Source organism: Heterodontus francisci, chromosome 9 (assembly GCF_036365525.1).
Source record: "Heterodontus francisci isolate sHetFra1 chromosome 9, sHetFra1.hap1, whole genome shotgun sequence".
NCBI lineage: Eukaryota > Metazoa > Chordata > Chondrichthyes > Heterodontiformes > Heterodontidae > Heterodontus > Heterodontus francisci.
This window is the reverse complement of record NC_090379.1, coordinates 13,261,359-13,276,060: the sequence shown is the minus strand read 5'-3', so window position 1 is coordinate 13,276,060 and position 14,702 is coordinate 13,261,359. Positions and strand designations below refer to the sequence as shown.

General features: G+C 46.8%; 1 protein-coding gene across 4 annotated transcripts in view; it reads right to left on the bottom strand.

Moving 5' to 3' along the window:
• Nucleotides 1-14,702, bottom strand: part of efcab11 (EF-hand calcium binding domain 11) — a 127,589-nt gene that overhangs the window by 93,315 nt on the left and 19,572 nt on the right. For 3 of the 4 annotated variants that reach the window (XM_068038254.1, XM_068038252.1, XM_068038253.1), the window contains exons 4-5: nucleotides 7,761-7,862; nucleotides 6,063-6,153 (exon numbers count right to left, since the gene is read on the bottom strand). In XM_068038254.1, the coding sequence (XP_067894355.1) occupies nucleotides 6,063-6,153; nucleotides 7,761-7,862 (193 nt within the window). Of the gene's footprint in view, nucleotides 1-6,032; nucleotides 6,154-7,760; nucleotides 7,863-14,702 lie in introns of all 4 variants that reach the window. The other variant, XM_068038255.1, reaches the window with a different exon arrangement.

Below are 14,702 nucleotides of genomic sequence, written 5' to 3'. Positions count from 1 at the left end.
AGGGTATCAGTTAGTGAAGACAGTGTCAGAATTAAAGGTCCCCCGTATGCCCCTATAATTTGTCTACTTTAATGTTTTGCCTTCAGGTAGAAACTTTGCAGCAAGGAGGAGATTGTACAAACACACACACTCACCACCTACACGCACACACACTCACCAGTGCAGAGCTGAAAGGAAAAAGGAAGACTTGCATTTCTATAGCGCCTTTCACCACCTCAGGTGGCCCCAAAGCACTTTCAGCCAATTAAGTGCTTTTGAAGTGCAGTCACTGTTGACATGGGAAACGCAGCTGCCAATTTGCACACAGACAGCAAGGTTCTGCAAACAGCAACTTGATAATAATGACCAGATCATCTGTTTTTATGGTGCTGGTCAAGGGTTAAATATTGGCTGCGACACTGGGCAGGACTGCCCCCAGACACTCAGCCTAAAGAGCCACTCCTTGCTCCACTGTCCACTGCTTCTTCTACTACTGCTGCCATCATCTTAATAATTTGCTGCACATGTTGAGAGAGACAGAGAGACAGAGAGACAGAGAGACAGAGAGACAGAGAGACAGAGAGACAGAGAGACAGAGAGACAGAGAGACAGAGAGACAGAGAGACAGAGAGACAGAGAGACAGAGAGACAGAGAGACAGAGAGACAGAGAGACAGAGAGAGAGAGAGAGAGAGAGAGAGACAGAGAGAGAGAGAGAAAACTTCCAACGTGATCTATCCCTATGCTGATGAGTCACTGCTGTCATTGCCACATGCACAAGCTTGTGTTAGCATGTTCTTTAGATGAAGAAAATCTGCTGCTCTGTCCTTTTCCCTTACAATGGGCAAGAGAAATACAAATTCTTGACAACTTACAAATCCTGTTCTTCATTTTTGCTGCAAAGTAACCAGGATGAAACCTCCCTGACTGTCCAACCGATACGTGACTCCAGTCCGCACTACATGGCTGACTGCCAATCCCCTTCAGAAAATGGTCCAACATGCTGATCAGATTGAGGAGCAGCGCTAGGACTGTGCACAGGGCTGCTACCCAAGGTGGTCCAGTACCTCTTTCTCAGAGCAAATAGGACAGGGCAATTTGGGAGGACTAACAAGGCAAAGGAATATACAATGGATGGTAGGATCCTAGGAAGTACAGAGGATCAGAGGGACCTTGGTGTACTTGTCCATAGATCACTGAAGGCAGCAGCACAGGTAGATAAGGTGGTTAGGAAGGCATATGGGATACTTGCCTTTATTAGCCGAGGCATAGAATATAAGAGCAGGGAGGTTATGATGGAGCTGCATAAAACGCTAGTTAGGCCACAGCTGGAGTACTGTGTACAGTTCTGGTCAGCTCACTATAGGAAGGATGTGATTGCACTGGAGATGGTGCAGAGGAGATTCACCAGGATGTTGCCTGGGCTGGAGCATTTCAGCTTTGAAGAGAGACTGAAAAGGCTAGGGTTGTTTTCCTCAGAGCAGAGAAGGCTGAGGGGGGACCTGATTGAGGTGTACAAAATTGAGGGGCATTGATAGGTTAGATAGGAAGAAACGTTTCCCTTAGCGGAGGGATCAATAAATCTATGACCTCATGTCCCATCCCCCTTCCCCCGCACCTAACCACCCTTCTTACAAGAAATTTATTTCAACGAATCAAAGTAAATTACATAGTTGAAAGAGGTTTAATTACGACCATTTAATTATGACCACTTAGCAACTAATGGTCCAGGTGCAAGAAAATTTACAATATTTTAATTTAAGAAAAAAAAAGAGAAAAACTGGTAAAACAGTCACTGTTTCTGAAGTAATCTGGATCTACATTCCCAACACAGATGTTACAGGACGCCATGCTGACAGGCGAACTGGGTGTGCCTGTATAGCGATTTAAAATGCTTCCGGCCGGGAAGTGTGCGTGCACCTTCACACTGGTCTTAATCCACCCATTTACATCATCAGAAGTTTCCAGTTTGAGAAAAATAAAGTGTAACCAATTAATTCCTTGAAAACAGCAAAGCACGAAAAGACCGAGATGAGTCAATTTAACAGGGATGTGCCAAAATCGCGGTGTCAAATTTGCTGATCACTCACTGTAAGCAATTAGACATCCCTGAAGTCCCCAAGCTCGTCTCCCCAACACCCACTCTTCTGCACCCAATAAAGGCGGCAGGACAATGAGGCCGTTTAAATGTAGCAGGATGATCATTCTCAGTCTATGCAAAAACAAGCATAAAAAGGCAAGATTGGGACAGGAGTCAGCCATTTAACTCCTCAAGCTTGTCCCGCCATTTAATCAGATTGCCACTGATCTGTATCTCATGCCTTTTACGTGCCTTGGTTCCATACTCTTACCATGGCAACACAATTAACTTCAAGCCACACAACATCCTGACTTGGAACTATATCGCCGTTCCTTCACTGTCACTGGGTCAAAATCCTGGAACTCCCTTCCTAACAGCACTGTAGGTGTACCTACTCAACACGGACTGCTGCGGTTCAAAGAGCAATGCCAGCGATGCCCACATCCCAAGAAAATTTTTTTTTTTTTTTTTATAAAAGAAGTCCATCAATCGCAGATTGAATTTCAATTGAACTCCACCATCCGGAGCCTTTTGGGAGAGCTCCAAATTTCCAATATCCTTGGTGTGGAAAAAGTGCTTCCTTATTTCACTACAAAAACAGCCCAGTTCCAATTGTAAGGTTGTGCCCACTTGTTCTGGATTCCCCTACCAGCACATTTATAACTATCCTATTAAGTCTCTGCATCATTTTAAACACCTCGATCAGATTACCCCCTCAAGTGGGCTACCCTACGCAAGTGGCCTGTTGCTGGCTGAGCAGAGTTAAAATCTGACACCAGTCATTAGGTTTCCCAGTGAACACAGAAAAGATGCGAGTAGCTTTTGACTATTGCAATCACCACAAATTAGTAGCCTGTTAACAGCCACAGCAACAGTAAACGCTGTAAGTTAGCCTGGCTAAACATGGCTAAAATTCAATACAAACTTGTGCAATGAGCAGGGGAGAAGGTGCTGATTCGAAACCTTCTGCAAGTTTCCTGGCATCGCCACAAGCATCTTCATCCATAATATAGTTGGAAAGGATGTTATTGATAAGTCAGACTGCTCCTGATGGAACAGGAACACAGGCAGTGATTGTACAACAAGGCACATTAAAAAAAACTGATTCAGTATTCCAGGTAAGGCAGTGAAAACAGGAATGGATCTTGTAGGAGAAACTGTCCATTCTTTCTCAGAAATTAACAGCTGCCCAAGAGAATAGCAGGAACAGATTGGCATCGCAATTGGGCAATTTCTGATCATGGAATTTGAGTATCAGGCGCATTAATGATGGAAGCAGACATTCACCTATTTTCTATTAAGAAAAGGGAACTTCATATCTTTCATCGACTTGACGAGACCCGAGCAAAGACATTTCAAGACTTTTGCATTTTGGGGTTAATCTATATTACCACGTATTTAAATTCAATTTGGTTTGAATAAAGTTAACTCCTAGGAACATACCAGTTATTCAGGACGTCGATTCAGACATTTCGCAGCAAAGCAAAATTTGCATGATTCATTATTTCTTTGATGTTACAGCAATTTCATTGTGAAAACTGTTCATTCATGTATTTAATGTAAAATAAACCAGGTCGCCGATCGAGTGATTGCTCCACCTCCTGGAGGACAGGAGAACTACATGTGGTGGCACTCAGGATTCAAGAATCCAATTCTCACATAATGTGGGGTCTGATTGGGTTATGCCATCACTTAACCAGATACTGGACACTTACGGTAAACTCCTGATCATAGGGGACACAGGGTCTGCTTAAGAAACACTCTGGTGACGCTGAAGCTAATAACATCCAGTGCAGACCCAAATTTAATGAAGAATGGTGATTGAATTGGAGGTAGTCCTTGAAGACACTTGGATTGGATTTGTTTCCCCTGAAGATTCCTGTAACTAATTTTTTTTTAACATTTGCCAAAAACCCTACCACCCACACTAATGATAACACAGAAATTGCTATTCCCACGAAAAGTTCTTCAATGGTAGAACAAAAATGCCCAGTAAATTTGGTTACTTGATGCAGCTGCACATCTTGTTATCTGCACTTTTCTATCGTTCAACATTCTCTTCCTTCTTTGCAAACCCCTCCAGGACCTCACCCCTCTCTATCTCTGTAAACCTCTCCAGCCCTACAACCCCCCCAGGATCTCTGGGTTCCTCCAATTTTGGCCTCGATTTTAATCACTCCACCACTGGTGACGGTGCCTTTAGCTGCCTGGGCCCTAAGCTCTGCAATACCCTCCCGAAACCTCTCCACCTCCTCTCCTCCCCCCCCCCCCCCCCCCACACTCCCCCCTTAACAGGCTCCTTAAAACCCACCTCTTTGATCAAGATATTGGTCACTGGTCCTAAGACCCCCTTTATGGGGTCAGTTAGTTAAAGTGTGGTGCAGAATAACACCAACAGCATGGGTTCATACTAGCTGAGTGATATCATGGCAAAACCCATAATTAACAACTGTTGGACAATGTGGATGCTACATAGAGAGAATATCTCCTTACATGGTCCTGTGTCAAATTCGGTTCATTAACGCATGTGAGCAGGGCTCTGGGACTTCTTAATTCATTAAAGCCACTGCATAAATTCAAGTTGCTGCTCCAGCTGACTGAGAACAGGTCAGAACTCGAATGTGAGCGACGCCCTGGTCACTAGGGTACAGTTCAACATTAGGCATAAACATAACAAGTGAGCCACTTGGGCTTCATCCTACAATATACGTGGTCTAGAATGTCCTTCTGTCAGTGTGCACTGGAAATGCCTGTGTTCAGTTTATGCTATGCCAGGCTGTACCCGACTCATTACCCAATACATCAACTCAGCCCTCCAGCTGGCAATGGAGAGGGAGGAAGCTGACACAGGCACAGGACAAGAATATCTCAGGTGAGTGGTGATAACTTCCGGTAGGTCACAGCATCTGCTCTGTTCTCTCACCTTGTCTGGAATAATAGAACCACAGGACACGGCCTGTGCTTGTAGTGGGGTTAAACTCAAGACTAAATCTGCTAAAATAATATTTCAGTGAACGAGTGGTCAATATATGGAACCACTTTCCCTCAGGAGATGGTGTCAGCATTAGTGTTGAATAATTCCAATATAAATTGGACAGATTACTAAAGGAAAAATTACAATTTGGAATACATTATACAAGTAATTTTAAACAGGACTTATCAGGAGCAGATTCAACATAGAAAAATAGGAGCAGGAGTAGGCCATTCGACCTTCGAGCCTGCTCCGCCATTCAATACGATCATGGCTGTTCATCCAAACTCAGTAACCTGTTCCCGCTTTCTCCCCGTATCCCTTGATCCCATTAGTCCCAAGAATTATACCTAACTCTTCCTTGAAGAAAGAGGCTGGGTCACTTTTCTCTGGGAAAGAGTAGACTGAGGAGTGACCTAAAGGAGGTTTTTGAAATGATGAAAGGTTTTGATAGTAGATACAGTGAGTGTGTTTCCACCTGGGGCAAAGAGCAAAGGTTGAGGCTGTCGATATGATAAACAAGAAATCCAATGGGGAATTCAGAAAAAGCTTCTCTACCCTGAAAGCAGTGGGAATGTGGAACTTGCATTGAGTGGTTGACATGAATAGCATAGATGCAGTTAAGGTGAGGATAGATCAAGAGAAAGGAACAGAAGGATATGCTCATAGTTAGAAGAAGGGTGGAAGGATGCATGGACTGGTTGGGCTGAATGGCCTGTTTCAATGCTGTATATTCTACACAATTCTACAACAGGAGGAACAGGTGGGTTTGGACCTATGGTTCCCAAAGCTCTCCACTACTGGGGTATCTCTCACCTCATGCCTGAGTCTTTAGTAGACTAATTGACAGATATTAGTCAACTCCTCCATTATCGTTGTATCATGTGACTAACAGTCACATGGTGAACTAGATGGACCTGGACTTTGCCCATCTCGCAATTCCTTTGTCCCTAAGGAAGAGCCAGACTTTGAGAAAAACAAGACAGACAGATACGATGCTTACTTGTTACATTGCATTATTCCATCGAGTTACCTGAAGGCTTCCAGCACCGTTTGCTCAGGCAGATGGGGTGCAACAACTGCGAACGCCCTTTTAAAATCCTCCAACGTCAAAAAACCACGACCTGGGAGAGAGATTTTAAAAAAAGCAAAGAAGTTTCATTTATGTTGCAGTTTAAAAAAAAGTTTCAAGACAAAAATCTGACATCAAATCGTGTAAGGAGATGTTAAGACAGGTGACCAAAGGTTTGGGTTATAAGGAAAGGGGTAGAGAGGGAGGGAGGTGCAGAGCTTAGGGCCTTGGCAAGGTGGAAATGAGCTAAATGTGGAAGGACGATCTTATGCAGCATAAACTCCAGCATAGATCAGCTGGGCTGAAGGGCTTGTTCCTGTGCTGAAATTTCGGTGTATGTATCGGCCTCCTTATAACCACTTTCACGCGAAGGTTACGATCGATCAGAGTATGAAGGCACAGGAAACAGACTCATACATCATGGAACAGGACAGCACAGGAGGCCACTCAGTCCATCAAGTTATTGCTGGCTCTTCTGAAGAGCAATCCAGTTAGTTCCACACTCTCGCTCTTTCCCCAGATCTCTGCAGTTTTTTTCTCCACACTTTATTCAATTGTCTTTTGAATGCTAATATTGAATCTGTATCCAGCTCCCTATCAGGCAGTGCATTACAAATTATAACCAGTCATTGCATAAAGTTTTTCGTCATGTCACTTTTGGTTCTTTAGCCAATCACCTTAAATCTGTGCCCTTGGGCCATTCTTCAGCCATTGCAATCAGCTTCTCTATCTAAACCCTTCGTGATTTTAAACCCCTCTATCAAATCTCCTCTTAGCCTAAAGGCCTGCTCGGGTTTAAAATTGAAACCCGACCCAGGCCCGACCTGACCACAGCCAACCCAAACCCAACCCAGGTCCGACCTGACCACAGCCAACCCAAACCCGACCCAGGTCCGACCTGACCACAGCCAACCCAAACCCGACCCAGGTCCGACCTGACCACAGCCAACCCAAACCCGACGCAGGCCCGACCTGACCACAGCCAACCCAAACCCGACCCAGGTCCGACCTGACCACAGCCAACCCAAACCCGACGCAGGCCCGACCTGACCACAGCCAACCCAAACCCAACCCAGGTCCGACCTGACCACAGCCAACCCAAACCCGACCCGGGCCGGAGTCCTTTTTTTCGCACCCGACCCGAATATCGCAATAAATTTAAATGATACCAAACATGTTATTGTGCTCCACCTTCTCCAAGGGGTAATATTTGTGATCCTGCTCATCCATTCCGGCAGCAGGCTATTCCTGCGGATGGAGTTGTGGGGAATCGTGGGTGAGCCTGATCCTGTGAGTTCCCGGAGGCAGCACTGTCCATGCTGACCCGACCCCGAATACTGGACTCTGAATACGGACCCGGCCCGAGCCCGACACATGCAGTCGGGTCTGGTCGGGTGCGGGTTGGGTAGCCAAGCTTTATCTTAGCCTTCTCTGCACAATGAAAGAAAAGGGATACAGTATAAAGCTGGTCATTTGCCACTCTAACAACTGCCTCCAGACGGTCAGCTGGAGCTTTGATTTGAGACACGAGGGAATAAGCAGCCTCTCTCAAACAGCTTTTATACCCAGCACCTCTGAAATGGATTCTCCCAGAAACAGCAGAATTGCTAGCAACGCTTTGCACCGACTACCATCACGTAATAACCTGCTAAAACCTACAGTGTACATCAAACGCCGAGAAGATCTGTCTTATCTCATCGTAGCGGTCTTGAGCTGCCATCTTCCTGCTCATGAGGCTCGTGAATTGATCGAGGGACAAGCCTATAAAAAGGACAGTATGTGATAAATTAATGTTTTGTCTGCACAAGCGATTTTTCACTTCCTCCACTGTGGATATTTCCTTCTCCCCCTCCCCCTTCCCCCATCAACAGCTCTAAATATTTTCCCAAATCTCAGTGGGACATTGTGCGGGCCGCGCCAGTAGTTTTTCTGCCCCCTTTTGGTGGAAGCGCAAGCTGAAAATAGTGAGGTGAGGGCAACAGGGCATCTGGGACCTCAATCAATGGGGTGGACCAAGTGTCTACCTCCTTAACCACTGAGATTGAAGGACTGAGAAAGAAACAAAGGAACGGCAGAGAAGAAAATGCAGTTAATGAGAGTCAAGTCAGGGACAGACAGAGAAATAAAGAGAAAGTAAAATTGGATTGAGAGAGGGGGAAAAAAACAAAAAGTACAGAATAAAAAAAAAATTTTAATCTGAGAAGATTTTACTACCTGCAGGAAGGAAACTCTACAGTTTAAATTGCTCCCTTTTTGGGTCGGAGATTGCATTAACGATTAATACATTGCTAAAAGGATGCTTACACTACTAATTACCATCCCTAACTTCCTGTGGCAATCTTAATGGGCAATTAATGTGCAAATCCAGCAAGTTCTGAAAAATAACAGACTACAAAGGAAGATGCTGGTTGTAGGCGGTGGCATAGTGGTATTATCACTGGACTAGTAACCCAGAGACCCAGGGTATTTCTCTGGGGACATGGGTTCGAATCCCACCACAGCAGAAGGTGGAATTTGAATTTAATTAATAAATCTAGAATTAAAAGCTAGTCTAATGATGGCCATGAAACCAATGTCGATTGTTGTAAAAACCCATCTGGTTCACTAATGTCCTTTAGGGAAGGAAATCTGCTGTCCTCACTTGGTCTGGCCTACATGTGACTCCAGACCCACAGCAATGTGGCTAACTCTTACATGCCCTCTGAAAAGGCCCAGCAAGCCACTCAGTTGTACCTAACTGCTACGAAGTCAATAAAAAGGAATGAAACCGGACGGACCACTCGGCATCAACCTAGGCACCGAAAACGACAACGGCAAACCCAGCCCTGTCGACCTTGCAAAGTCCTCCTTACTAACATCTGGGGACTTGTGTCAAAGTTGGGAGAGCTGTCCCACAGACTAGTCAAGCAACAGCCTGACATAGTCACACTCACGAAATCATACCTTACAGACAATGTCCCAGACACTGCCATCACCATCCCCGGGTATGTCCTGTCCCACCAGCAGGACAGACCCAGCAGAGGTGGTGGCACAGTGGTATACATTAGGGAGGGAGTTGCCTTTGGAGTCCTCAACGTCGACTCCGGACCCCATGAAGTCTCATGGTATCAGGTCAAACATGGGCAAGGTAACCTCCTACTGATTACCACCTACCGCCCTCCCTCAGCTGATGACTCAGTACTCCATGTTGAACACCACTTGGAGGAAGCACTGAGGGTGGCAAGGGCACAAAATCTACTCTGGGTGGGGCACTTCAAGGTCCATCACCAAGAGTGGCCCGATAGTACCACTACTGACCGAGCCCTAAAGGAGATAGCTGCTAGACTGGGTCTACGGCAGGTGGTGGGGGAACCAACACGAGGGAAAAACATACTTGACCTAGTCCTCACCAATCTGCCTGCCGCAGATGCTTCTGTCCATGACTGTATTGGTAGGAGTGACCACCGCACAGTCCTTGTGGAGACAAAGTCCCGCCTTCACATTGAGGATACCGTCCATCGTGTTGTGTGGCACTATCACCGTGCTAAATGGGATAGATTTCAAACAGATCTAGCAATGCAAAGCTGGGCATCCATGAGGCGCTGTGGGCCATCAGCAGCAGAATTGGACTCAACCACAATCGGTAACCTCATGGCCCGGCATATTCCCCACTCTATCATTACCATCAAGCCAGGAGACCAACCCTAGTTCAATGAAGAGTGCAGGAAGGCAATGCCAGGAGCAGCACAAGGCATACCTCAAAATGAGGTGTCAACCTGGTGAAGCTACAACACAGGACTATCTGCGTGCCAAACTGCGTAAGCAGCATGCGATAGACATAGCCAAGCGATCCCATAACTAACGGTTCCGATCCAAGCTCTGCAGTCCTGCCACATCCAGCCGTGAATGGTGGTGGACAATTAAACTAACTGGAGGAGGTGGCTCCACAAATATCCCCATCCTCAATGATGGGGGAGCCCAGCACATCAGTGCAAAAGATAAGGCTGAAGCATTTGCAACAAACTTCAGCCAGAAGTGCCGAGTTGATGATCCATCTCGGCCCCCTCCTGAAGTCCCCAGCATTACAGATGCCAGGCTTCAGCCAATTCGATTCACTCCGCGTGATATCAAGCAACGACTGAAGGCACTGGATACTGCAAAAGCTATTGGCCCTGACAATATTCCGGCAATAGTACTGAAGACCTGTGCTCCAGAACTTGCCGCGCCCCTGGACAAGCTGTTCCAGTACAGCTACAACACTGGCATCTACCCTGCAATGTGGAAAATTGCCCAGGTTTGTCCTGTACACAAAAAGCAGGACAAGTCCAACCCGGCCAATTACCGCCCCATCAGCCTACTCTCAATAATCAGTAAAGTGATGGAAGGGATCATCAACAGTGCCATCAAGCGGCACTTGCTTAGCAATAACCTGCTCAGTGACGCTCAGTTTGGGTTCCACCAGGGCTATGTAGCTCCTGACCTCATTACAGCCTTAGTTCAAACATGGACAAAAGAGCTGAACTCAAGAGGTGAGGTGAGTGTGACTGCTCTTGACATCAAGGCAGCATTTGACCGAGTATGGCATCAAGGAGCCCTAGCAAAACTGAGGTCAATGGGAATCAGGGGGAAAACCCTCCGCTGGCTGGAGTCATACCTAGCGCAAAGGAAGATGGTTGCAGTTGTTGGAGGTCAATCATCTCAGCTCCAGAACATCACTGCAGGAGTTCCTCAGGGTAGTTCCTTCAGCTGCTTCAATTACCTTCCTTCAATCATAAGGTCAGAAGTGGGGACGTTCGCTGATGATTGCACAATGTTCAGCACCATTCGTGATTCCTCAGATACTGAAGCAGTCCGTGTAGAAATGCAGCAAGACCTGGACAATATCCAGGCTTGGGCTGATAAGTGGCAAGTAACATTCACGCCACACAAGTGCCAGGCAATGACCATCTCCAACAAGAGAGAATCTAACCATCTCCCCTTGACATTCAACAGCATTACCATCGCTGAATCCCCCACCATCAACATCCTAGGGGCTACCTTTGACCAGAAACTTAACTGGAGTAGCCATATAAATACCATGGCTACAAGAGCAGGTCAGAGGCTAGGAATCCTGAGGTGTGTAACTCGCCTCCTGACTCCCCAAAGCTTGTCCACCATCTACAAGGCACAAGTCAGGAGTGTGAAGGAATACTCTCCACTTGCCTGGATGGGTGCAGCTCCAACAACACTCAAGAAGCTCGACACCATCCAGGACAAAGCAGCCCGCTTGATTGGCACACCATCCACAAACATTCACTCCCTCCACCACCGACACATAGTGGCAGCAGTGTGTACCATCTACAAGATGCACTGCACCAAGACTCCTTAGACAACACCTTCCAAACCCGCGACCTCTACCAACTAGAAGGAAGCAAATACATGGGAACACCACCACCTGAAAGTTCCCCTCCAGGCCACACACCATCCTGATTTGGAACTATATCGCCGTTCCTTCACTGTCGCTGGGTCAAAATCCTGGAACTGCCTTCCTAACAGCACTGTGGGTGCACCTACCTCACTTGGACTGCAGCGGTTCAAGAAGGCAGCTCACCACCATCTTCTCAAGGGCAATTAGGAATGGGCAATAAATGCTGGCCTGGCCAGTGACGCCCACATCCCATGAATGAATTAAAAAAAAAGTGAGGCTAATGATAAATCAACCAGAAAGTTCTGGGGATTTACAACTCACGGCATCTCTCCTAATCCCTTGGACTTGCTGGATGAGTTTCACATTAATAACGACATGCATGGTTAACACAGCCATTACTTTCCCAGCAAGGTTTGTCCCATTAATTTCTCTTTGGACCAGAAAGACCCCAAGTTCAATTTGCAGGTGGCATGAGTTAGCTGATCTCAACCACAGTAGTGACAATGATTAGCTTCAGGACATCTGTGCTGGAGGAGTGGGTAAAATATCAGGGGGAAGCCCCACTCCTGATCACATAGTGGTTCCTGCTCAAACTTGCATTGGGTCCGAGCACCATAGCCATGATGACCACTACAGTTAAATAGGCAGCCAGCACATTCAGCCTGGGCTCGTACATGAAGGACCCCTTGGAAGATATGCCGGAAAGCTCATGGGACCATATTCCAGCTCAAGTGAGCACCTTCAGAAAACAACAACGTGCATTTATATAGCGTCTTTAAACTAGTAAAATGTTACTACTGCTTCACAGGAATGTTACCAGACAAAGTTTTATACAGTCCCATAAGGAATATTCGGACAGGTGACCAAAAGCTTGGTCAAAGAGGTAGGTTTTAAGAAGCGTCTTAAAGGAGGAGAGGTAAGAAGAGAGACTTGCACTTCTATAGTGCCTTTCACAACCTCAGGATGTACCAAAGTGCTTTTGCAGCCAACAAGCACCGTCACCGTTCTAATGTCGAAAATACGGCAACCAATTTGAGAACAGCAAGATCCCACAAACAGCAACATAGTAATGACCAGACTATCTGACTTGGTTGCCACCTATTTCCCATTTACTATCATGTTTTTATGTACACTAATTTTGATGCAACTTGAGCTCTCCCAGAGTCCACTCGCCTGTGCATTGTGGCCACTGCTCTGGGTCAGAGCTCATCAATCCATTTCCACTTCTGATCTTTCTCTTTAATTTATTTTCTCTTTACTCCTCCTGGACTCCCTCATATTGCATCACCTCCTTTCACTCCTCCCAGGTAATTCCCTACCCCAATCCTAAAGTACTCCTCGACCTTCCTGCTCTCTTGCTGCCATCCAAAGCTCGCCTTCCTCTTAAATAAGCCTACAGCTTCCCTTTATGCCACTCTTGGCATCCTCCAGCAGGCTCATGGAGGCACTCAGCGCTGGTTCATCATAAGCAGCAACCCCAATGTCCCATCTTACTTTCTCACTCATCAACCTTTCTGTCCAGTGTGGCCACTGGGGGCTAATCTTCTTCCTATCCAACTTGCCCCTCCCACAGCTGACCCTGTGGACTCTGCCAGTGGATCAGCTCTCACCAGCCCTCAACGCATCTCTCTCCAGAATATCCGTTTACTAGTGAACAAGGCCCTTGCCACCCACCACCTTATTGTGGACAATTGCATCAACATTACGGCCTTAACAGAAACCTGGCCGAGGAGTGATGACAGCTTGCCCCTTAATGAGCCTCCCTGCCTGGCTGCATCTGCCACCACTTGCCCTGCCAACACCATCAGGGTGGCACTCACCAGATCATACCTTGGGCTAGCCGCCTAATCCTCTGGCATTTTCTCCTGCTTTGAGCATCTCACCTTGTTCCACCACTCTTATTCCTCTTTCTAAATCATCGTTCTCGACTGCCCTCCCAAGTACGATAAAAATATCAGCAAAATACCTTCACTGCTTTCCTCCCTTGGCCTCTGCATCGAGCAACTTCTCATCCTTGGTGATTTTAATCTCCACCTCAACTCATCATGCTCTCTCTCACTGCCCTCTTATCTCTAAATCTCTCCCTGTATATAAACTCCTCAACCAATATTCATGGCCACCCACTCCACCTTGCCATCTCACATGGTCTTACTAGACCCATCGTATCAACTACAGATAAGGCAATCTCTCATCACTTCCTCGTATTGCTCTCCACCCATATCCCTCTCCCATGCCCCAACTCCACTCCTGGAAAAAGCTATCGCCCAATTCACTTAAAACTGCCCTTTAAGTCCCACCTGTCCAGCCTTCGCCCCCTCCGTTCACGACATTTCTGCAGCTCCTGATTTGCTCAACTGCACCCTCGCCTCCACCGTTGATGCCCCTGTCCCAATGAAAGGATCAGTCTCTCACCCTGGCCTTTCCCCTGGTACAGCCCTCGTCTCAGCTCCCTTAAGTCCAAGGGAAACAGACTTGAAAGGACATGCCAAACAACCATTCACTGCCAGATCTGGCTGGATCACGTAAAACGCTATCAGGTCCTGCTCTCGTCTGCTAAAACTGCTCACTATTCTAGGATCACCCTGGAATGCAAAGATAACCCCGGCTTCTTTTCTCTACTGCAAACCGTCCTCTTAAACCCCTCACCCCTGTCCCCTCCACCCTCACCTCCAACAAGAAGTGCGAGCAGCTCATGGACATCTTTACCACTAAGATCAAGATCATCTAATCAGCTGCCTCTGCCGTCTCCCTCCCTTCCACTCGCCCACCTGACCAAAATTCCTCTAATGCCCCACCACCCCCCCCGACCCCAGCCCTGAACTCACATCTTTCTCTCGTTTCTCTCCAACTTCCCTCGTGCCCTCTCTGAGCTCATCTTGTCCATGAGACCCACCTCCTGCTCCTTCGATCCTATTCCCACTAAACTGATCACCCAACCTCCCCTCCCAGTGGTCCCCATGTTAGTCGATATTGTTAACTGCTCTCTCTCGTCAGGTATTGTCCCTCTCTTCTTCATACCTGCCGTCATCAGCACTCTCCTCAAAAGGAACAACCCTAGACACCTTCGTCCTTGCAAACAACCACTGCATCTCCAACCTTCCTTTCCTCTCGAGTCCTTGAACGTGTTGCTGCTTCTCAAATCTGTTCCTTTTCTTTCCCGGAACTCTGTTTGAATCCCTCTGATCAGATTTACACCCCTGCCACAGTATTGAAAT